Consider the following 24,191-nt stretch of genomic DNA (forward strand, 5'->3'; position numbering starts at 1 on the left):
CTTTTGGCCTGCTTTTGCCTCGGCTGCACACAAGGAACGAGAGCAGGGAAACAGCCAGGGCAGAGGCTTGCTTGTTACAGCAGGAGCTTTAAAGCTGGTGTGTAACATGCAGCACAATAATGTGGGAGACTTCAGCATGCTTGTGGATATTATTTTTTGCCTATGTATTTGCGAGTGCTTTTGAGCAGGCAATATGCTGGGGGAAACTCACTCTCCTAGTGCAAGTTACACTTGCCTGTGAGCGCCCACCTAGGAAAGTGTGTGTGCGCGTGTGTGTGTGCATGTGTGCATCAAGCTGTCAAGTCTCACACGCTAAGTGTGAGACTTGCACATTAGGCTTTCTCCTCACACTCCCATAAGCCTGTGTTTCGTGTACTTGCAGCTCAGCACCCAGTCTGTCCCCTGACGCTTTCCCAAATGCGAGACACTCGCCCTGTCCTGTGATGTGACACGGCACTGCTTTGCACAGAGGGCAAAGATAGCCACTGAATGGGGGGTGTGTGTGTGTGTGTGTGTGTGTGTGTGTGTGTGTGTGTGTGTGTGTGTGTGTGTGTGTGTGTGTGTGTGTGTGTGTGTGTGTGTGTGTGTGTGTGTGTGTGTGTGTGTGTGTGTGTGTGTGTGTGTGTGTGTGTGTGTGTGGTGTTCATGCATGTTGTTCATGCATGTTTATGGTGGTGTTCCTTTCTGCCGCATACTTTGAGGCTTTTGGTGGAGTCCCTCACCTCAGGATCTTGGGCAGATGAGGTCTGCAGACACAGGATTTGACCTTCAATGACTTCTGACACAGAAGCCAGAGGAATTAGGAGCCTCCATGCAGATACGTGTCAGGCATTAACAGGAGATGGGTGCGGAGTTATTTTTTGTCATTGATTTGCTTAGATTTTATTAATGTATCAGGGTAAACTTATCTGAAATTTATTAAAAAAATTGAGTATAGCTGTGTCCTTGGCAGGAGGCTTTTCTAGTGAGAGTAATAAAGGCAGAATAATCATTGTCACTGAAGGATGTGATGGCTGATCTGTTCTTGAGAGTCATAATGAACCTCAGGAGCTGAAATCCAGACCAGGCAAGTGGTTGGTGATGGGTTTTGTCATTTGGTGGCTGCATTTTGGCCAATGTGAGCAAAGCTGGCAAGTCTTCTAATTCTTAGTTTCTAAAACCACTGTCACTGCAGACTTTGTTGGCAATGTAAGCACCAAGACCAAGACCTGCCTGGACTGGAGGGATGTAATTTCCCCTTGTGGTATGTCAGAGTGAGCTGAGGACGATGAAGGACTGCCTACGTACTGTCCTCCTCACTGCCAAATAGACGTCTGTAGTTTTGATTTTTAACAGGCTCTTCTTCCAAGTTCCTGTAAGTTTCTGGGATGTTATCTGTGTTTTTCTTCTCACTTTAATTCATTGCACTCACACTAGGAGTCTAACATACGTGGTTGTGGTCCTGACTTTTGTCTTTTGACAAGGGGTTCCCAAACTGTGTGTCACAGTAGTGGATCACAGTGACAAACCAGTGCTGCCCTATGGCTTGACATCTTATTCTGTGTAAGGATGTAGCCCTGGACAGAGCCAAAAACTAATGTGCTGTCACTGATCATGGTGCCTGTGCAAACAAGTGTCAAAGCCCCTTATACTCTGGAGCATCTTGTCCTGGTCTGGTTCAGCTCCTCTAAATCAAGCCAGAGTCCTAATACTTAGCTGACACATTAGATGATGATGCCCAAAATCAAGAAAGGAAATCCCTGGTCTGTTTAAATACTGTACAAATAAAAGGTACATATGTGGGCATGCGCATGTAACAGACAGCAAAAGGGCTTGGCTGATGTTCTGGTCTCTCCGCAGGTGCACCTGCGCTCTGCTGAGCGCCTCCGGGAGCTGTGCTGCGCCAACCGAGGCACCTTCATCAAGGTGGGACAGCACCTGGGAGCACTTGACTACCTGCTGCCTGAGGAGTACACCCGCACCCTCAAAGTGCTGCACAGCCAGGCCCCGCAGAGCACCAAGCAGGAGATTGAGCAAGTCATCCGCGAGGATCTGGGCAAAGAGGTAGGGGCAGCCATAGCCTGTGTTGGCTTCTGAGGCCTCAGCAAGCCCTGGGCAGCTAGAAGAAGGAAAATGGGAGCAAGGAGGTCCCTGGTGGTTCTCAGTTGCAAGAGATACCAAGGGGACATAGCTCCTCCTTGCCCCTGGGAGAATGCCATGTGAATTTTCCCTGTCCATTGATGGCCATTATTGGCAAGCTTAGGAAAGGAGAAGATAACAGAGGATTAAGGGTGTGAGGGCTGCCAGGTGGAAATGGCAGGGCTCAGCAGAGCAGCGTACCCCAGAGGTTATGCCAAGACTAACAGGGTTGCTGGAGGTCAGGGTGGAGGGCCGTCTGCCACACTGAGGGGTGGGAGCTGGATATATTGATGTTCAGGACAAAGATATATTAGCAGGGCTCTGTGAGGGACGACTGCTCTCCCCTGGCTGCACTAGACCAATTCCAGCTAGCACTGACAGCCTTTTACTTTCTCGAGCCCCTAATTAACCCCCAAAGAAAATAATAGCATAAATCACTTCTGGTGCTTGCAGTCAGGTAATACAGTAGCCCAGGAGTCTGTGTCACCATTAACCCTCAGCAGCCCGCAGCACAGAGGTCAGAGGTGGATGCCGGTGTTCATTAGATATACGGGAAGTAACTACAGTATTTAGAGAGGGCATTCTGCTACTTTGCATCTTGCCCCTTACAAGAAGAGGTCCCCTCACACTCCAGCCCAGGTTGAGGACAGGCATTTCAAGGATCACAACTGACGTGGTGAGAGGGAGGCAGGAGGCAACAGTGTGCAAAGGCAATGGAAGAGAAAGTGGGTGTGAGGGAGAGGAAGACAGGAGGCTGAAGAATGGAAGCAGTGTGGATGTGTATTTTGGGTGTTCTGGGATGTGTGACTGTGTGGTGAGGAGGTATGGGGGTAACATGATGGGGTAAAGTGAAGTATTTGCACCTAGTGAGGATATTATGGGCAGATTTGGATGGGGTGGGTCTGCCTATGTGTAGTTTCAGGGCCTAGGTATTGTCTAGTCAGGAATGACAACTAATATTTCCCTGCAGTTTAATGGCAGGGTTAATGTCAGCCCCTGACCTGCAAGATGCTCCCTCTCTCAGCGCTGCATCCTTGTAGCATGGCTGGTACCAGCTGTGTTTCATAGCTCAGTGGATCGATGGAGCAGGGCAGGCTGGCTGCTCCCTGCAGACCCCTGCTGCTCCATGGGCCTCCATCTGGCAATCTCCCCTCTGCAGAAGCCACGGAAAGCCACCCCGAAGTTAGCCCCCATTAAATGACCACAGCCCTGGCTCAGTTTGTGTGGCATCTCTCAGGCTGAGCCAGGTGCTCGGAGGTGGGCCCTCTTCTTTTCTCTCAAGTGCATGTTCAGCTGCCACTGATACGCCCTGGTTTCTCTCAGCTTTTTGGGAGCTAGACGAGCCCTCCATGCCTCATTGATTACCAGCGACGCAGCTTGAATCCAGTCTCCACAGCAGCCTTCCCTCTTAGCATTCACTTCACCCACATGGGCAGTGCTGGGCAATATTTAATTTTAAAGAGACAGAGAGAGGGAGAGAAAAAAGGTAGAAATGCAAAGAAAAGGATAGAGAGGAAATGCTAATGAGAGAAAGAGAGCGATGATAAAAGAGAGAAATGAAGAGAATGACATGTATAAAAAATAAAGGAGCTGGTGAAACTGGGCAGTATTAAAAGCAGAGGTAAATACACATTTCCATTAGTTACAAGGTACCAAATAAAGGTATTTAAAAGCAAAAAGGATTTGGGGTACCAAATGCACCAAAGTTGTCTTTGCTGGAGCCCAGAGGATTTAATAGGGTTACTTCAGGAACAAATTTAATTCCAGTGTAGCTACATCCTCAGTACATTTTAAATACAATATACTTAGCTGAAATATAGATGGCAGAAGGGCAAGGTGGAGTGTCAGAGCAGAGGGGAGTGCAAAGGGGGATGCTGAAACCTTCCCCCTTGGGGCCAGCAACACACCTGGGAACTTCCACACGAATTCAAATAGAAGAGAAAATGACAGTGAGGGAACCTTCCCAGGGGGCCTAGGCCTAACCCTGCTGCTTTCGAATTCAGTGGTAAGACTTCTAGTTCCCCCATCAGGCACAAGAGCAGGCTTCTCGGATGAATCTCAAGTGTAGGCAAGAAGTAATTACATACAGTTTGGATCAGTGCAGAACAAATGGGGGGAATAGCAACTGGAAATACAGAGATACCTAGGGAGGAATGTGACAAGCTGACAAATTAGGCAAGAGCTTGCAAAAGGGCATGAAGATCAAAAAAAGCCAATTTCGTGTATAGAAGCATTGTATCTTCAGTCAGTTAGAAATAGTCTGTCTTCTGATGGGACCTACTCCTGAGAATCTTAGCAGAGGCTTGGATGTTTGACAAATGGAGTAGTTTTGTGGGAAAACTGATGTAAATGGAGAGCATGCCAATGGGACTGATTTTTGAGCAAAGGAAGAGGGCTTGTGAGGTGTGTTTACAGCAGTTTGACACAGCTCTGTTGTCACCACGCAGACTTGTGTGACACCCTGCTGATGGGGGAACTCCCATTCTAGGCCAGCATCATGGCTGGAGACTGGGAGCTGCAGCATGTAGCTCTGCTGCGTGAGCTGATGGACTGATTTGAAGGCAAATGGCATGTGTGCTGATCTGACACAGAAGGAGAAGCATCATATATGCTGACTAGTGGGCTGCCCTGTCAAACCTTGTTTTAAGTCTAGGGTGAATCTGTGTACCTATCAGGGATCATTGGGATAAAAATAATCGGTAGTGAGCAGAGGCTGGCTTTCTAATCTTGGCCATAGTGGTTTGGCTGAGTGGTGGTGGGAGGTGATCATTCTCGAGTGTTGTACGTAAGAGGTTGGGGTGGGGGTGGGATTCTCAGGACAACACGAGTAGTAGCAGTAGGAGAGGCTGCACAAAGAAATCTTTACAATGACTCCTGGAAATGCTCACCAGCAAGATAGAGTAAAGTAGAGTAGAGTAGAGTAGAGTAGAGTAGCAAGATAGATAGAGTAGGATTCTTCTGGGGAGACAGTGGAGATACCATAGGTAAGGCTTGTTCTGGATGGATTCCTTGGATCAGTTAGGAAAAGCTGTGTGCATAAGAATGGGTGATGAGATATAAATGAAAGAGTCTCTCCTACCTCTATTCTCATCTTCCCTGCTTGAACAAGATTCTGAAAGTGAAAAGGTGTCAGGCATGGAAAATGAATGCAAACTGAGTATGTTCCCTACCCCACAATTGTAATTTTCTTTGCAGGGCTATTAATGACACAGGGAAAGATAGCTGGTTCAGCTAAGCTCTCTAACTCAACAAGGCATAAAAAGCAGAGCCGGGCAACTTCTGGTGAAATTTGGACACCAGACATTTAGGGAGAAAGACTGATGAGAGGCTCTGGAAGATGAATCTTTTGGAGTGGCTGCACCTTAAAAGTGCAAAATCATTGTGCTTAGAAACTAGAAGTGATGGAAGAAATGTTTCGCCAGCAAAAGGATTAGGGGCATTTCCTCCCTCTGGCAGGTCTGTTGAAAGAGACTGGCTTGGGGCCGTGGGATATGGGGATACTGGGGATGTGATGCCAGTTTGGTCCCAGAGCAGAGGTGCAGAACCCAGGGCATCTCTGAGTTTGGCCAAGCCAGTTCCACCTGACAGCCCTTTGGTGTCTGTCAGAAAGGCTTTCTGTAGGTCTTTCTGTTTGTGATTACCATGGACAAGGTGCTCAGAGGAGCTTATTGCTCATTGCTAAGACTGACTGGACTATTGTGAAACTCTCCCCTTTCAAAAATAAATCTGCTTCTCTCTGCTCTGATCAAGGCCATTCCAGAGCATCCCTCCTCATAGGACTGAGTGGCTGCAGAATGACTTGGCAGCTTTTACAACCCTGCTCTTCCAAATATCCTTGGTGTCTTTCTGTTGTCTGGCTCCAGTGCTGCCCGGTGCAGTCCCTAATACGGCTCTGTGGGTCTCGCTTCTCTGCCGCTGTGCAATGATAATGAGTTTAGATACTGTGACATCTCCTGACTTCACTGTGTACTCCAATCTATGCCAACACACTCTTTTACCTCTTTGTAGTCCTAAAATAACTCCTGGTTTGCAGTCACCCATCTGATCTGCACATCCCAGTAGGCCACAGCATAGCTCTACCCACTCAGCACCACTGTAATCCCTCTCCTGCGTACAGCAAGATGTCGCTTTCCTGAGCCCATTGCTCATCAGCTTCCAGCCCATCCTCACTCACTGGCATTTTGTAATCAACTTTCTGACCTTTTCCCCAAGACTCCTTATTCTCCCCCTCAGTGTGTTTGTGTACTCCATACTCTACCCAGGCTTTTACTCATGTTGGAGGTAATTTTTCTTGGTGGGAGACATTCCCTCTCACCACTGTCCCTTCAGAAATACGCCAGTGCTCCTTTCTGGCAGGTTCCCATCAGGCTGGTCCTCTGGTCCCTACTCCTATGTCTGGTCTGAGGTTGTGCCATTGGGAGTTAGGGCAAGGATAAAGTTAGCATTCCCATGAGGCCAGCACCGTCTCAGGTAGGGTCTTTCCCATGCTGGTGGTGCACCTGTGCTGCGCGGCTGCCCAAGTGCTCTGTGTCCAGGCTGCGTCTTTGCCTGGGGGGTGAGGGGCTGGTGTAGGGCACAGGGCCAGCCTCGCCTGCCGTGGGAGTGAGGGTCTTTCCTTCCTCCTTGGCCCTTGATTTATCCTCACATCTCTGGCCTTTTGCTAACAGTTGTTGAAGCTGTCACAGAGATGAGTGGAAATTGCTGAAGCTGAGCAGTCTCAGATGCTGTTAAGTGAGGGATCCCAAGAAATCCTGACCAGCTCTCTGCTTGGACCCCAGGTATCCACATCTGCACACACACTTACACCATTGCTGGTGAGTTTGCTGCGCTGCAGGAAGGCTGAGAGGCAAAACAGGCTCCACAGGGAGAACACACAAGTGATTGATTGTGTTGCTTCCAGTGCTTGCTTTGTTCAAAGCTGGGAGAAAGGTCTGGGGAGAGCCCAGAGGTCAAGGCTTGTCTCTGCTGAAGCCAAATTTTATAAAGGGCTTAAATTGATGGAAAGACAGTCATTTGGAAGGATGTCAGTCCAGCTCTGCTTTGTGGGAGTGCAGGTAATGGGAAGTAGTTTCTAATTGCTTGATTAGCCAGCACCTCCAAGGAGACCATCGTTTTCATCCACAGTTAATTGCAGCTTTTACCTGTTGTTCAAGGACTATTTTGCCATTTGCAAGAAGCCTCCTGCAGCCATACAATAATGGAGCTTGCTGATTGAGCAGGGCAGGATACGTCAGCAAGTTGACTGTGATTTGTAAGCAAAACACGTGTGGTAGAGGAACCTCCTGTGCTGTGGTTTGTGAAGCAGGATGCATTTTTACAGATAGTGATGCTTGGGGGACCCAGCCTTCTGTTAAAGAGCTTTGCTGTCCTTGGATTCCTACCCTTTTACCTGGCATAGCACCAGTGCTGTGCGGTAAGAAACAGATATTCCTAATCTGAGAAGTCATTGTCCCTGCATCAAAACTGTGGCTAAGAAGGATGCTGCCCTTTGTCCCTCTACCTTAAATTGCTCCCAAGGTTCCCAAAGTGTTTTCTAGGTTGGGCACACGAGCTTTATTTGTCCACTGTTGAAATGTACCCATATACACCTGGGAGCATGGTCACTGCAATGATGCGCAGCAATGCCACATGGCCATTTGACAGGGAGGGACAAAAATCGTATGCCCATGTGAACCTGCCATGGGAAGGATTTAGAATGAGACTGGAGCAAGGTGCTAATTCCCACAGCAAGAGACTTCCCCGCCCTTGAACTGTTGGAGTCTGAGAAAAGACAGAGGGAATAGAAGAGACTCCTCTTTTTACCTCTGTTTCTGTACACACTCTTGGTACAGCATGGCAGCCTTTGCTGTGCCAGTGACAGGGAGAAGGATGGACTGATTCCCTTCCTTCTGGAGCTGTTGATTAGCATTTTAAGCTCTGGTGAGACATATGCTTACTTCTGATTTGCAGAACTATTGAAGCAGTGCTCAGCCCTGTGGGAGAGCAGCTAGGCCTTCAATAGGCTGTTGGGTATTACGCTGCATGTCCTACAGCATCCAAGTTGTTCCCAAGGGAATATGAGCCACTTTCTGTAGCTGGCTCCATACGTTGCTCTAGAGAAGGTTCATTTACCCTGCTAGATCACAAGGTCTTCAGCTCACGATGCTGCAGATCCTGTTATGGACCCAGGAAGCCTCTTCCCAGGCTGGCAGTGTTGTCTAACCCATCCAGGATGCCAGGACACGTACCTGCTTCCTCTGGTGTTGCACAGCCTTGTGGTCAAGTGTTCTGCCCGAAAGCACTGATGTGCGGCACAGTCAGTGCATGGTCGCTCTCGTGGTTGCTTGGGGCTGTGGGACTGATGCTGAATGGCTCTGCTGAACACCCAGGTCTCCTGTAGCTTGTGACCCTCGTTCTGTCCTTAAGGATCCCACTCCAGCAATGCTGTGCTGGGGTGCTCTGTGAAGTTGGCCCTTGCATACATCCCTAACAGACACGGGGAAACTAGATTTAGGTCAGCAAGAGTCTCTTCTGCCTGCTATGGGTGTTATGTCCATCACAGGAAATCTCTTCCTGCATGACGTTATCCACTCTCCATTACCCACCATAGTGGAGGCTGGGCTGTGGTGGCCATTACTCTGACAGTGTGAGGGGCTGGAAAGTGGAACGGGAGAATTTGGCCCTTCTCCCACCCCTCTGAGCCTCTCTCAGTAGGCCCGTCAGGGCTTCCAAGCAGCCGTCAATAAAAAACACATTTGTATTAAAACTATAATGAGGAATAAAAAAACTTCAGATTTTTTTCAATAACTCAGGATATAAAAAAGAGATTTTTATCAATTATGGAAAGGATTTTGGCCATAAAAAGGTAATTTAAAGAGTCTGAGATGGATGGCGAATAGCATTAATGTCACCCAGAACAAATGGGCCCACATTACTCAACTGAAAGGCAGGAGCGGCTGCCTGTGCAGATCCTGCTGCTGCTGCAGCCTCTGCCGTGCTCTCCCTGCCCTGTAAGAGGTCCCTGTTGCTGGCAGATCTCAGTGTGGCTGCCTCTACACTGAGCCCTTGTCCAGGCAGTAGCTGCCCAGAACCGCTGCTCCACTGCCAAGTGCAGATGGGGAAAGCAAACAGGAAGCTTTGTGTGGCTCAGGTTGTTCCTTGTGTCCCTGCTTGCTCCATTTGCAAGCTCCAGTGTTACTGACCCTTAGTGTCATGCCAAGGACAACTTGGTGTCCTTATTGCCAGGGGAGCTTTGGGACAGGGTACTCCCTGCTTCTGTGGGTTTTCTCTCTGCTCACAGCTCCTGGGGGAGGATCTGGCTGAGTCCTGCTCATGGCAACCTCTTCCTGGGTGCTCTAAGCCCCATTGCCTAAAAGAAGGAAGGTTTTGTGGATAGGTTAGAGGATAATCTCCTTTGGCTTCCTTCAAGTTAATAATATTTACAATACAGGAGGTTGGACAGTGGATTTTCTGAAGGATTTTTTGGGGGGTCTTCTGCAAGGAAGTGAAAGATTTGAGACCAGAAAATGCAATGGGGAATGGCCTGGTAAGGAGTAGTTCTGATCTGCAGGCTTAGTGACATTTTTTTCTTTAATTTACAAATTCTTTAGGTGCCTGGGGGTTAGTGTATGACATACCTGCATGGAATTTGTTGGCTCACAGTGCCTTGTGTGCAGATGGTAAGCTCTTTTCAGTATGGTTTTCTCAGAGTTTTGATGACACCTGAAGTGTTGCTCTGATGCAAATAAATCTTGGCTGGCAACAGACACCACAGCTGTGTTGGGCTGTGTTCAGTGTCCACGTCCTGCTGAGGTGGTGGATGTGCTGCACAGCAGTGCTCTAGCCATTGGCAGAAACCACCTCTCAGCACATGGGTAACCCTTCCAGTTCCAAACAATCACTGGAAATCGCTACCTGTGACTGGGATTAGTAGTCCTTATGTGGCCTTCTTGCATATGGAGACTTTCTTTTTTCAAACATGGTGTGTGTCTCATTTGCTCAGCAATCTCTATGCATTTATGACACAGCAGGATCTGGGCAGGGGCAGAAACACTGAGCTTCCATGTGGAGGGACTGGCTTCTGTTTCAAAGCCTGCTGCTGATACACTCAGAAATAGTCTTACTTGGTGCTCTGATCTAGACACAGGCTGGGTTTAGTATGCCTGATTTTTCTCTGAGGGAGCAGGGAATCCTATCATCTGCCTGCCCACTGATCTTTTAATATCCTACTTGATTCTGCCTGGTTAGCATCTCCTATTTTCTTTCAGAATTTTACATCTGCCCAGTTACTTGGCTCTTGACCCATTGGGAACATGAAAACATGATGCAGTGAGTCTGGCGACTTTTGGCAATAGGTTATTTGTAGATGAAACAAATGACATAAGATAAAATATGTCAAGGGCCTGACCTTGACATATCTGCATTTTCCTAACACACAGAATAGACACGTAGCATTTTTATGAATTTTTAAGATGTACAGTGATCTAATAAGCTCTGTTTTGTGGCACTTCTGGGATCTGTCTGAGAGACAGCTCCTGATTCCATGGAAGGATGCTGAGCTATAGAAAGCACTTCAACCCTGCCTGCAGGTTTTCCTCCCTGTGAAAAAGCTGCTGTGGGTGAGAACATTGGAAATTCTCTTCATGGGAAGCCTCACACTAAACATGCTTTTTGTATTTTGAGAATTGAAGCAAAAATTGGGATCTCAGGGGTCTCAAAGGTCTTTCCACCATTAGTGAGCAAAGTGTGTCAGTCCCTAGTAGGCAGGCCAGCCTGAGAGAGAGGAAGTTTTCTCATGTTCCTTTTGGAAATCAAGTTATGTTTGTGAACATTAAGCACATTTTGCACTTATTTTCTGTAAGCTTTGCAGTGCTTTGGTTTTACAGGATGCATGGTTCAGAGCCAAACCTGTGAAGCTGTCTGTGACAACTGAAGCAATAAACTCACATGACCTATTGCTTGTGCCAGGAGAGCTCAGCTGAAGCAAATCCACGAGTTTCTCCCTTACGAAGCTCACATAACCACTCCATCTCAAATTGGCAGGTTCTTGGAAGAGGCTGTTCAGCACCAACCCTCCCAAATTTCAAATGATTAGTAGAAAATATACATTAGTTGGCTCATTTCAGATAATGAATGAAACTGAGGTGGTATCAGTTGTGAGTGGAGAACAAAGCTAATTTTGCCAAACATCTTATTGGATGTGACCGATTGGTTCAGCTCTATTAACGGTTATTCCCATTTATCAAGAAAGGCTAGAAGGATGCTAGAGCGATGAAAATTACCAGGGCTTGTTAAGAAGGGTTATACTAAAGAAGTCTCTCCATGTAACTTTTGCTGCCGTGTCCTTTGTAAACTGCTAGTGTCTTTGCCCTGGCTGCCCAGAAAACCTCTAAGCCCATGCGTCCTGTCCCAGGCTGTCTTTTGTCCTTTGGACCGTAACCTAACCTCTTCCTCTTCTTTTATTTTTTTTTTCTTTTTGTTTGAAAGAGCTGTGAGGCTGGTTCTTAATGGGATATCCTGTCAAAGGCCTTTGTCAATCCCTTGCAATCATCAGGACCAGCTCAGGAATTACAGGTTAGCTGCTCCAAGCTAAACATTTGAGACACTGGGTGGTTCTCAGGGAGCGAGCAGGGAGGAAGGGAAGGGTATGGACTGTACTAGTTCTGTGGGCCTTATGTCTCCATTGACTACACATAGCACACTGATACAGCGTGTTGGGTTGAGCTTCTCCAGTGACGTAGTGTCCTGTACCCAGTGAAGGAGGAGGTGCAGCCTGACCAGCAGCAGGCTCTGGGCTACTCTCTCCTGGCTCTGCTCTCCATGGATGGAATATATCTCAGTCCTCAGACATTCTTTGGTGAGGTGGCTCCCCAGGTTATGACGAGGTGTTTTTTGAGACGCGTGCCCCTGCTTACATTAGATAGAATCCACCAAACTGCTTTACCTCATCCACAGGAGCCCAATGATTTTGTACTATAGGAAACAGAGCTAGATACCAGTCAGTGTTTAGAGGCTCTGTGTCCTGTTCCTATTCCAGGGGCTGACTGTTACTCCATCTGTTTTTGAGCTGCATCAGCCCTAGGGAGGGAAGTAGGGCAATTGGATTCTGGCTCTAGAATAGTGGGTTGTTGGATTGCTGCATATGAATTAAACAAAATTAACCCCCTACCTTTGTTTCCTTAGCCCACTTTTCTCCTTGTAACAACCTCTAGCAGCACACCCTGGGGGTGCCAGAGGAGAAATTACATTCAAGGTGGAAGACAAACGAGCTTTTTCCACTGCACCCCAGACTGGCAGCCCTTCCCTTTGCAATGCTTGTTACCCTGCAGTGGCAGCAGCAATGCTAGACCTGTAAGTGTAGTTGATTTATGTTAACTGTTAAAACGATAATGTTTAATCTGTAAAGTGCTAATCTATTTTTTATGTTGATTATGAATAGGCCAGCTGTGCCTACTTTCCTATTCATAGAGTTTAGTGAACAAGCCCATTTCACAGGCTGGGTTTGGAGGGTGATTTACATGAGAGCAGACACTGCTTTAACGAGAGTAAGTCAGCTGAGTTACACCACTGAACCAGGGACCTGGCAGCCCAACAAGAAGATCTGGGGGCAAGGGAAGAAACATGGGAGGAAGAGGAGGAAGAGACATATAATAAATAAACTGTAGAAGAAGCAGGTGGATCAGAGCAGAGACATGAAAAGTAGGGGAAGTATGGGCAGGAGAAGAAAGGAGAGGTTGATATTCAGAGGAGAGATTGACAAGAAAGAAGCAGGAAATGATGTGGCTGGCTTAGCATAGGACTTTCCTCTCTGGAGCAGCGCAGAGAGCTGTGGGCTCCAGGGTTTGTATGACTGGTCATTAGGGGATGCATGGAACCCCTTCCCCAGCATGGTGCCAGTGATGCTGTTGGCAGAGTCAGTTGTGGATTTAATTTGCTGTGCAGTTGTCTCTCTCGAGCAACTTTTCTGGATCTCTGTACGTTTTTTCTAGTGTAGGCTGCAAAGGATACAAACTCCAGGGTTCCATCCAGATCTCTTCGTAAGTTATTCTACCTCAACTTCTCTTCAGTCTCTGCACCTTGTTCTCTGTGATGTGGACTGCTGTACAGCTGTGCCTCTGGCATTGACTGGCCTGCCAGGTGTGCAGGTGTTTCAGTATCCCATCAACAGTCAGCACCAGTAACTGGCTTATGAGCTTTACATCTTCAGCAGGGCTTACTACTTTTTTAGCATCTTTGTTCTAATGTAGTCACCTCGTTATATCCCTTTCTTGATACGAATTCAATTCAGGCAGAGCTGCCCACATCTGCCAGGCTACATATACTTCCATGTCCACCCCAGATCCTCGCTCCTACTTTCCTGTCCTATTACTCTGGGGCGGTGCTGTGCTTCAATAAGACTTTATCACGCTTGCATTGATGTAATTATGACCAAAGCCTGAGGAAGGGACGTAGCTGGGCAGAATCTGTCTGGGACTGGGCTTTGCCCTCTGAGTGTTTTCATTATAATGTGCCTCTGTCAACCCTGGTGACAGGCTGCTGGATCGTGCCATGCTGCTTCTGTCATTCCTGCTCTTCTTTGTCCCAGGCCTAGAAACACTTTTCCCTCATCCCTTTCTGAGGAGACACATAAAAGTATTCCACATAGTACTCACGGGAGTATGCCTCTCTCTCTATTTTAGAAGCTGGAGTAGAAGGGTCTGTCAGTGTAGCATATACTCACATATATGCAGTGTTGTCCTGCCAGATATGTACCCTGTAACGTAGCCCTTACTACCCCTGCACACCCTGCCTCTGCACATACACACAAACACCTGTCCTAGCCCTGTTCTTCACTTGCCTCTCTGTGGATGGAGGATTTTGCCTACCATTCCCCACACAAGCTGTGCACACAAATGCACTGCCCCATGCCTCCTCCTTAACTCTCTGCACAAGCCCTGGCACAGCTTTGCTTGCCGATCAGATGCTTGTAGCCCATTTCTTCCAAACATATACCCCTAGACATCCCCTCACTACTCTCTGTATAGTCACATAACTTGCCCATAGACATTTCTCCCCCACCCCTTCTTCTCTCATACACTTCTCAAAGCCCCCAGGCTTTCAAAGCTGAATCAGAGGCATTTGAGACGAGGCACAGGTGATGTGTGTTCCCGAAGGTCCCTATATATCCTCAGGCTCTGGCAGCTGTTTATTTCTCAGAGGACTGCTGCTGTTGTGCAGGCTTACTGTTGACAGGGCCCTTGGGGTATCTCTGTAGTCCTCGGCAGAGCCTCCCTCTGCCTGGCTGTGACTAACAGTAGAGCCTGTTTGTTTTGGGTCCATTGACCCTTTCCTACTCGGGTTTCAGCCAGTGCATGGCAGGGATAAGTTTATGCCTGGAGTCAAAATGGTCTTGGAAATTCATTTGCTTCTGGGTACTTTCTTAAATCTTACCTTCATGCTTAATGTGGCAACTGGCCCCGTCTCTGTGGCATTTCTTCTTCTCTGTGGCATTTTGGGAGAGTTTTCATCTTGATATAAGAAAGAAATTTTTTACATTGAGAACTATCAATCACGGGAACAACCTCCCCAGGGATGTGGTAGAGTCCCCATCACTGGAGGTTTTCAAGATGTGATAATCTCATTTAGGCTCCCTTTCCCATGAAAGGTTGGACCAGGTGATCTTTTGACATCCGTTCCAACCTGGGCTGTTCTATGATTTGATGATTCTTTCTAAATATGCTGTCTTTGCAGCAGGCTGCTGGCATCTGTAGGAGTAATATGTCATTTGGGAATATGTCTGCAGGAATTCGACCAAGGGGTTCTGGGTATGTCGGGGATCTCCATGTGTCTTATTACGTGTGTGGCTCAAGAGAAATGGGAACTTTTTGGGGAACAGGGGGAGAACAGTTGGATTGTTGTCACCTGTCACTTGTGAGCATTAGTACTCGATGTCTGGTACTAGATTCAGACCCGGCCTGGAAATGAGATCTGGAGGGAGGTCAATGTTGATGACACGGCCAAGGCTGCAGGCATGCTTGACAGAAAGTTGGTGACATTGTCCATTGTGATGAGAAAGGAGACAGGAGGGATGGTTTGAGTGAGAAGATTAGGAACTGTGCTTTAGCTTTGTTGAATGTGAACAGAGAGATGACTATCTGAAAGAAGATGTCGGAGAGACAGGCTGAAATTGCAGTTTGGCTAGAAGCAGGCTGATCTAGCGTACAGAGGAAGAACTACGAGTCACCAGAAAGGAGGTGGGAATTTTATGTGAGCTATTATCCAGATGCAGCGGTGGGGGTAGGTGCTGTGGGCAGAGCTTTGTGGACCATCTCCAGAAAGCTGGGAAAGGGATAAGGAAGCTTCTCAGACATGCTAACAGAGCCGTCAGAAGAGCAGAAGGCTGAGGAAACTGCTCCCTTCCTTAGGAACTACAGGGATGTTGCTGCTATGTTAGCACTTTCAGCTCTATGGCTTGGGAGCTGAAGAGCTGCAGAGACCACAGTAAGCCTCAAAGGTCTCGGTAGAAAGGGGCCACTACTGCTCCTCCTGAACCATGGAATAAGAGTCCCTTTGGGCGGATGGGATGCAGAAGGAAGTTTATTGGCAGCAGAGAGTTTTCTGCTCTGCTCTTACTGCACACCGGTATAACAAGTTAGAGCCTCTTTTATTAGCAGGGGAGAAAGAAGGAGAGAGAGTGCTTTCAATTAAAACACAAAAAATGGCTGGGAGTGGAGAAGTTGTGTGCTCTTGAAGGATTGTGATTCCAATCTGTCTGAACGATTGACAAGTGTGGCTCCATCCTCACAGACAGGAGAGGTGCAGGTGAAGTAATATTTCTCCAAAAAGAGAGAAAAGAGTGGATTTAATGAGCATTGTTCAAGTGGGAGACAGCTCAAGATGAAAGAGCAAATTAAGATAAAGGGAAGCATTTGTATGTGCAAGGGGAGGGCAGGGAACATAGGGCAGGCTGGAGCATCTGCCCCATAGCCTGCACTACTGGAGGGAATAAGCAACTCACGAGTCGCTACTTTCTTTTTCAGCATGAGGGAATGGAAGGAAGTGAACAGGAATATATATGTATATACACGCCTCAGCTTTACTCTGCTTTGGTCTGTGCATTTTGCATAGACTATAAGATGCTTATATCATGCAAAATAGAGTGCACAGTGACACTATTTAGTGTGCACTTTGAGAGATTATCGTTTTCCACCTTCTCTTTCCACACAAGCATAGTTGCTGGTGGACTCTGGCTTGACTCTCTGGATCAGGAAACACTGGCTGCTGTTGGAGGCCAGTCACAGACAGACTAGGTTGTGGAAGTGGTTTAGGATAGCAGGAAGGTGATGAGCTGCACAAGATGGTTATTCTGAGGTGGAAAGAAGTGGGATACTGAACAAGCCAGGTCATTGTGCTGATTAACTGCATCTGAAAACAGGAAATGAGCATTTTCCCAGTGGCCATGTCAGGGTTAGGGGGACTGGTACTTTATTAACACTCAGGGGCATCCTGAGGAAATCATTGATTTCAGTGGTGCAAGGTTCTTCCACCTTCCAGCTTCTCTATAGGGAAGTGAACTGGACTTGCAGCTTAAAATTATGATGCAGCTTCCAACAGCAAAATCTTTCCTTTGGTAATGGACATTTTGGAAGGAAAGAGCTTCTTGGAATTTAATTCTGAACATGGGATTACAGGCATGGGGGAAAGCTATCTGCATTGTCTGAAATGGAGTACTTTGATCAGGAGTAATGTTCACACTGGTGGATGGGTTAGATGCTTGTTCTGAGACATCCCAGCTTTGCTGTTTCCTCTCTCTGGTTTGCCATATGTGCTTGTGCTACCGAAGATGTTGTGCTAGCCCTGCAGGTAATGTCTGGACTCTGCTTTCCTACTATCCAGCTTGATATCTGCCTTATGTCAGAAGTCTAATGTGCAGTTTCTCTGCTTTCAGAGTGCTTTGTGAAACCAGCACCTGGACAAAGAACAGCTGAATGAAGCTAAGCATGGAAGAGGCTGTGGTGATGCTAATGGAAAACGTGTAGAACTCCAACTGTTGAAAGCATTGACTCTTAGGGTGCTGAGCTAGTCTGTTAATCTTAGCATCCTGTGTCTCTGCAAGGTAGTAGGACACCCAATAGCTTAATTGATGAAAACCATTTATCTCTTTGTGCCAGTCAGGAGGATGTTCCTGAGCCAGTTAGGTTCCAGTCTGGTCATGACAATCCTTGCTTTTATTGGACTGAATATTGTTTGTTTGTGGGAGCCATGGGTAAGTGGCTCACCTTTCGGAGAGATGGGAGATGAGGTCCACCTCACAGGTAGGGTCTCAGGAGACGTACATCAGCTCTGTCTGCTTCTTGCTGTTACTGCCTGTTGTAGCTGTCATCACTGAGATTGGTTTCGATCCAGGATGAGTGATATTCTCAGACAGTTCTGCCTTGTCTTAAGGATCTGACTTTACTCAGGAAAATAAATGAAGATACCATGTGTGTGTCTGAGCACAGACTATTAAGCAGAAGTCATCAGGGATGGAATAAAAGGCACTTTTCCTCAAAGTATGGCTGTGTAACAATTAAAGGTACTATAGCAAGTAGACTGATACTGTTGCTGTACAGCTCAGTGGATGGATGAGATGAAAGCAAGGGTGGCTTCATGTAGGCTTTCCCACTGCTTTTCTAGCCAAAAGAGACTACAGAAAGAGGATGGTAGGTGAGCAGAACAGGGAATAGCCAGGATCCTGGGTATCAGGCAGTGAATGAGTGAGCCAACTTTGGTCTCCAGTTGATGGGATCAAAGACTCTCCCTTTAGCAGAGTTCATTTTCTGTAACATTCATGGCTTTGTGACTGGGAAATGCTGTTGGTAGGATCCCAGAGAAGATTCTCAGTGGTATAGCTGGTAGTAGGCTCCAGAGTACCAAAGTGGTACCAGGTAGAAATAACAGGAAAAGGTGAACTTCATACCCTAACTGGCTCACAGCCCTTTCCCGGAAGAAAGGCTGATGGTTGGCGGACAGCCCTGGCTTTGTGCTATTGTGGTGCAATGTTAGCAGTGATTAACCAAGTTAGCAGTGATCGGCATGCCAGGAGCAAATGTATACCATTGGCAGGTGAAGTTACATGTCTGTGGCTGTGTGTGTAATAACTGCTGTATATGTATTATACAGATAGGTTTTTAAAAAGATACTAAAGTTACAAATTGGTCATGATCAGGGCAGATTTATAGCTGACTGGACAGCCCTAATTCTGCTCATCCATGCGTGAGCTCTGTGACATGGTGTGGCCCAGCATCACATGGGATATCAGGGAGAGCCAATGTTAGAGCTGAGCTCTTCCGAATTCTAGGCAGGCACTTTAACACACATCTCCCCTTCAAATGGACCACATTGCTTTGCCATCCTGTGCACTGAAAGATGCAGGGATTTTGTGTAATAAGCCGTATGTAATTGTTTCAGTGCATCAGAATACACACATACCTTTTACCTGTATTCATTTGGATGCAGTGTATACCTCTATATATGTGCACACTTACATGTATATGTAATATGAACACCAGGGAATCCATTCAGAAGAAAACCACTATTCTGTATATATCTACAATATTATTAAAAATATTGAGTTAATAAATACATGTTCTTGACAGATGCATTTAGGAACCATCAATTAGGCTTGGCATTCATTAGGTGGGGAGAAGCCCAATCAGATTTCACCGACTCAACAAAGTCGCCTATAAATTGTCGGCTGTTTGTTCTGACGTTTGATGAATTATTCTTCATAATCCTCTGTCTGCTGCGATAAATCTAATCTTTCAGTTTTTGCTGTCTTAATAATTCTTGGAGCAACACTGTGACATTTTGTTTTCGTAGAGGGGATAGAAAGGCTGGGACAATGGAAAAACCCCTCATTTGCTGTCTGGGAAGTAGATTGCTGTACTCCAAGGCAACATTTTCTCATGCCTAGAACTCTGGTCTTGCAGACTTGCAGGGATCAGTGAGTCCTTGGTGCCATGGACAGTTACGTGTATGTTCTTGAAAAGATGATCAGCCTAGGATGAGGTTCACATCCCTTAAACCTAGTTCAGGAAAGGCATTCAGACTTTTGAGAGCAATAGGGTCTTAGTGTCAATAAAGTGAATTCCAAAAGTTCTGGGAGCCACAAGCCTTAGAAATGCTGTATCGGACATAGAACTGAGTAACTCTTCAGCTATTCTGCCACATGAAATAGAGGGGACATTGTACTAGGCAGTATTAAGATGGCAACTGCAGCCCCCAAAACTTCCCTGGGAAACCTGCTCTCTTCCCAGAGTGGTATTACGTTGGTCTGTTTTCCAGCAAGCTCACGAATCCCATTATCACAGTGCCCTGCACTGTCTCAGCTGGGAGGCTGCAGACAACATGATCCTTGATCCCTGTGTAAATCTCAGAAAGCTCCTGCAGACTGAGCTCACTTTAGCAAATTGCCATCCATGGACCCATGATCAAGAGGGGACTGTTCAGTGCTGTCTCTATCAGGAATGGAAAAAACAGGTGAATTGAGTCACCTCATCAAGGGAATTCCAGCTTGGAGAATCACAGCACAAGATGTGCAAAATTTACCTACCTTAATCACTTTCTTGCTGTCAGCTTCTGCCATGGACCTGTCTCCTATCTGTATGATCCACTTTGTCTTGAATGGATTTATACCAACTTCCCGATGTGCATCTTCCTGTGCTGCTGCATGGCATCAAAATGCTAGGAGACTGCAAGGTGCTCCTGGCCATCACAACACACTACTGTTGTTAATGGAGCTCTGTTGTATCATGGCCTGTGATGAGTATCCTGAAGACAAGAAGTTCAAGTTAATCCTGTGTTGCCTAGTCAGCCCCTTCTGAAAAAGCAGGACATCTCCTATATTGCTATGTCCAAATACAAAATGCAAGACTCAGGAGCAATTACAGTATGCTGTGATCAGAAGAGGAGATCTGCTGTGAAATTATGGTTGAGGTTTTGAATGTTTCAGTTTGCATTGCTTTTTGGTGATAAGAGAAGAGCATCATCCCTGTTGGGCCCCTTTTTGTGAATTAGTTTGAGTGGCTGTGATTGGTGAAGCTGTGGAGCACAGCGAAGTGAGTGTCTGGAGATGGCCTCTGTCTGAGATGGTCTCAGCTCCTGCTGCATGTTCCCCAGATGTGCCAGACTATGGTGGTGTCCCCTGACATGGGCGTATTTACACTCAGTTCTGGTTTATTTACCATACTTTTGGTGACAGAAGCAACTTTATTGTCTTAAAGTTACATGACAGACATTTCATGAAGATGCACTGTTACCAGAGCTCAGGGTTTACCCTGGAGACTGGGCCACTTCCAGCTGTGGTTCCCCCATACCCTTTGCACTCTCAGAAACTTACAGGGTCTATCAGTAACTTTCTAGGATGTCAAACAGCAACTGAGTCCCAGGCTAGCAGCGGGTGAAACAATTTCTCCATTGTCCATCCTGCTGTCATCGAGATTGGTCAGGCTGGTGGGAAGAGCTTCTGAAGAACATAAGGATGACTGTACAGATCGGACCAAAAGCTGAAGCCCACCGCTCTGCCTCCAACTGTAGCCACTGTTGGCTAAGAGACAAAGACTAAAAAACATGGCAGGCATACAGTTAAGCTTTACCTGGTATGATCTTCCAGCTGCCAGTAATCTGAAGGTTAGAGATTTCCTGCGCCAGAGATTGTATCTTGGTGTTTAATAACTTGTGATGGTTTTTCTTCATTGACTTATCTACCCACCTGGACTTCTGGTATTCATAACATCCTGTGGCAATGAGTTCCACAGCTTAATTGATGTGGGGTAAAAACACTTTTTGCTTGTTTTAATCCTGCCATCTGGTAATCTGCTGCGCTAATCGACAATTTGCTGCTCCCGAGTTCTTCTATGGAGTGAATGAGCATTCCCAATCCTGTTCTCTGTGACAGAAGTGATTTTATAGAGCTCTGTGACATTGCCTCCCCATTGTCTCTCCTTCCAGGCTGAAGAGTCCTTTGAAGTCCTGGAAAATATTTGAAGGCAGTTTTGAAATGCTTTGGTGAAGGACTCTCTTCCCCTGGGAAATGCTGAGCATTTGAAAGTCTCCTCACTGACACCACCTGTACTGGACTGGTTCAGCTCTGGCAGACTTGAGGAAAGGTTCTTTGTAAGTGGTTGTGGAAAATCAGAATTTTCAAAACTGTCCTGGACTCTGCTGGAAACCTCCTACATAGGAATATGCAAAATATTCTTACTTAGACCCCATAGTGGCCTCATTCTGGCTGCACCACATACAGGGGTCTGGAGCACCGTGCTGGAAGGGGTTCAGCCTGCCAGCTAATCAGGGCTGGGCTGTTGAGACACCTTTTGTTAGTGATCCTGCATCCCACTGCACCCTAAATTTGTCCTGAACAGATTGCTGACACATGGCCATCGTTCATCTGCTGTGGTCACTATGGCAGAGCAGAGCCACCACATCCCACTCGGGGTGGTGTTATGTAGTTCTGGATCAGGAAGAATGACTTAGGCTCCTGCTCCAGGATACCTTGTTAGCAGCCTTTCTGGAGAGGGAAGGGAACATACCTCTCTGTGGAGTGGGCAGATTGAAAACACGTGGTAATATTTGATCATTTGCTACAGCACATGAATATGAAAAGGTTGGGATTAAGAGGCAGTATATTTCAAAAGAAATTAGCTAGCAAGACATGCACATTTAACGTTTATGGTTTGGAGATTAAGACATCAGGCTGGAACTTGGGATATCTGGGTTAAATCCCAGCTCTGTCAAAGACTTCTCAGAACATGCCGGGCAGGTCGTGTAAGGCAATACTTTCAGAAAGGATTCAGGATTTGGGAGCTTAAATCCAACTGACTTCAGTAACTTCCTAAGTGTTGAAGGACAGGATTCACAAAAAATACTGAGGCATTCTCATGCTCAGCATTGTGGCATCAGCTGCTGTGCACCACAGACCTCGGGCAGAGCAGTGTGTGCTTTGGAAAGGCACTTCAGCATGTGAGGAGGCCTGTAGGTGACAACTGGGGACTCCTGGAAACCGTGAATTTGTGCAGGGCCCGCGGTGGCTGTGCACCTCATACAATGGCACTCTGGGCTTAATGACGGTCTCTAGGTGCAACCTCAGCGCAAATACACACTAATAAGTGTCTAAGTAGAGAGATCCTGTAAGAGCTTTCATATCAGTTCCCTGAGGTGTGAGTACTAATACCAACAATCATGAAAAGATTTTGCATACTTAAAATTAAACGAGCTTCATTCTTTAGAATTAAACAGTCAGGGCTGTGTTTCCAGCCAGTGAAGTACAGTGACACATTCATTTGCTGGTTGAGCGTGTGCCCGATGGGGAGCTGGCTATGCAGAAGGCTAGTGAGGGAAATCACTGCATGCAGGGATGCTGCTCACCTGTACAGCTGTAAACCTGCAGCTGGCTGTCCTGCTCCTTTGAAAGACCAGCCCTAAAGTTCCTTTTCTCTCTTTTAAACCTTTATTAAACCTGTCTGGAAACTATGCTTGTTTCATCTCCTGCCAGGATTACAGATGGCAACAGCCAGTTTGATAAGGCCCTTTGAGACCAGCTGTGGCCTGAAAGAAGCTTGTGAGTTCCTTAAGTACCATGTCAGGTGGGCTCTGAGACTGTCCCAGACCTTTGCTTGCTAATTATCCATCCTGGAAATGATTGTTAGAGTTTTTGTTAAGGGTGCTTATTAGCTGGGTGCTTGTGAGCAGTAAGAGCCTGCAGCCTGCTCCAAGAACTCCCAGCCTGCATGAAATGGGTGCAGCCGCCTTCCCTTGGGAAGGACCCCGCTCTCCCGTAGGCAGTGTGGGCTCGCCTCTTCTCTGCTTCCATGTCACACAGCCTCTCGCTCGCTTTTGCCTGTCTGGGACACACAGCCTGCATCAGAGGCACTAGCTGCCTCCAGCAAGCTGCGAAAGGACAATTTCACAATGAATGAGGGTGATTTGCTAAGTGGGGGGTCCTGGAGCCCAGCGGTAATTGTGCTGCTGCTTTATCTCAGCCTCACACCTGCTCCTGTAATGGCCCGGCTGTGTTCCGCTCCCTCCCCCATGTGCATGCTCTATGCTTCTGCTCCTGGAGGAGCCATCAATTCTCTGGCCCTGTTGCAGTCCCTCACCTTGCTGCCCTCGCCTGCAGCCTGTGGGTGCACACAAATTCCCCCTTGAATTGCAGCAGAGCCACTGGGCTGGCTCTAACGGACATGACTGCTAACCTGGCTTTCATGTCCTAAATAACAAGTTTTTAAATGAAATCCTTCTGCCTGAAAGAACTCCTAGAGACAGCTTTCTTCAAATGATGTTTTCTTAGAAAACTTAGTCACACAAGAATATTGTATATATTATTCCTGCCAGAGGGAATATGTGCAGCTTTTTTTTTTTCCCCTGCATGCATTCAATGCTGGTCAAAATGGTTGGATTGGCAGTGTAGGCAATTAAGAGCTTTTGAAATCCAGAGCAGATGGAATTTTATCCAATTTGTATGTGGGCTTACTATAAATGTACCTTCCTGGATTCAGACGAGTGAACTCCTAATTCTGTGCTTTAACCTTTGGAGGATGTTACCACCCTTATGACAGTTAGACTAGTAATATTGGCTGCTACTCTGTAAAGGGTGCATCCCTTTAATATGAGGCTGTAGGGTAGTGAGAGAGTTGAAGAAAGCCCCAGCTCGACCTCGTGGCAAGCTCTCTGTTTGCATTTTTTCCTTCCTTACGGGATCTCTTAGCCCAACATGCTCCTGGCTACCTTAAGTCTCTTCCCCTTAACAGGTCCTCTCTTCAGCTGATAGACAAACTTCACATAAAGGTAAAAGTCCCTGTGTCTTGAACACGTCCCCTGAGCCATCTGTCATCCAGTAGGTGCTTCTTTCTTTATACTAATCTGAAACGAGAATCTCAAAATCCAGAAGTGAGAGAGAAAAGAAAGGGCGGGGGGGGAAGAGAGAGAAACCTTTTTTCTCTTGAGACACGAATGTCAATAGGTTTGAATTATGGACCTGCTGTAATTAAAAAACACATAACTAGTTGTTTTTAAATGCAGTTGTTTTACTTAATTGATTTTGCCTCCGGGACCAAAGGGAATTAAATAAATAAATA

The 24,191-nt window shown here is 46.7% G+C and overlaps 1 protein-coding gene across 1 annotated transcript in view; it reads left to right on the forward strand.

Moving 5' to 3' along the window:
* The window catches only part of ADCK1 (aarF domain containing kinase 1), a 78,447-nt gene that overhangs the window by 27,013 nt on the left and 27,243 nt on the right, over positions 1-24,191 (forward strand). Inside the window, exon 3 of the mRNA XM_009280738.2 lies at positions 1,840-2,043. Within this exon, the coding sequence (XP_009279013.1) occupies positions 1,840-2,043 (204 nt within the window). The remainder of the gene's footprint in view (positions 1-1,839; positions 2,044-24,191) is intronic.

Source organism: Aptenodytes forsteri, unplaced genomic scaffold, assembly GCF_000699145.1.
Source record: "Aptenodytes forsteri isolate BGI_AS27 unplaced genomic scaffold, ASM69914v1 Scaffold193, whole genome shotgun sequence".
Classification (NCBI taxonomy): domain Eukaryota; kingdom Metazoa; phylum Chordata; class Aves; order Sphenisciformes; family Spheniscidae; genus Aptenodytes; species Aptenodytes forsteri.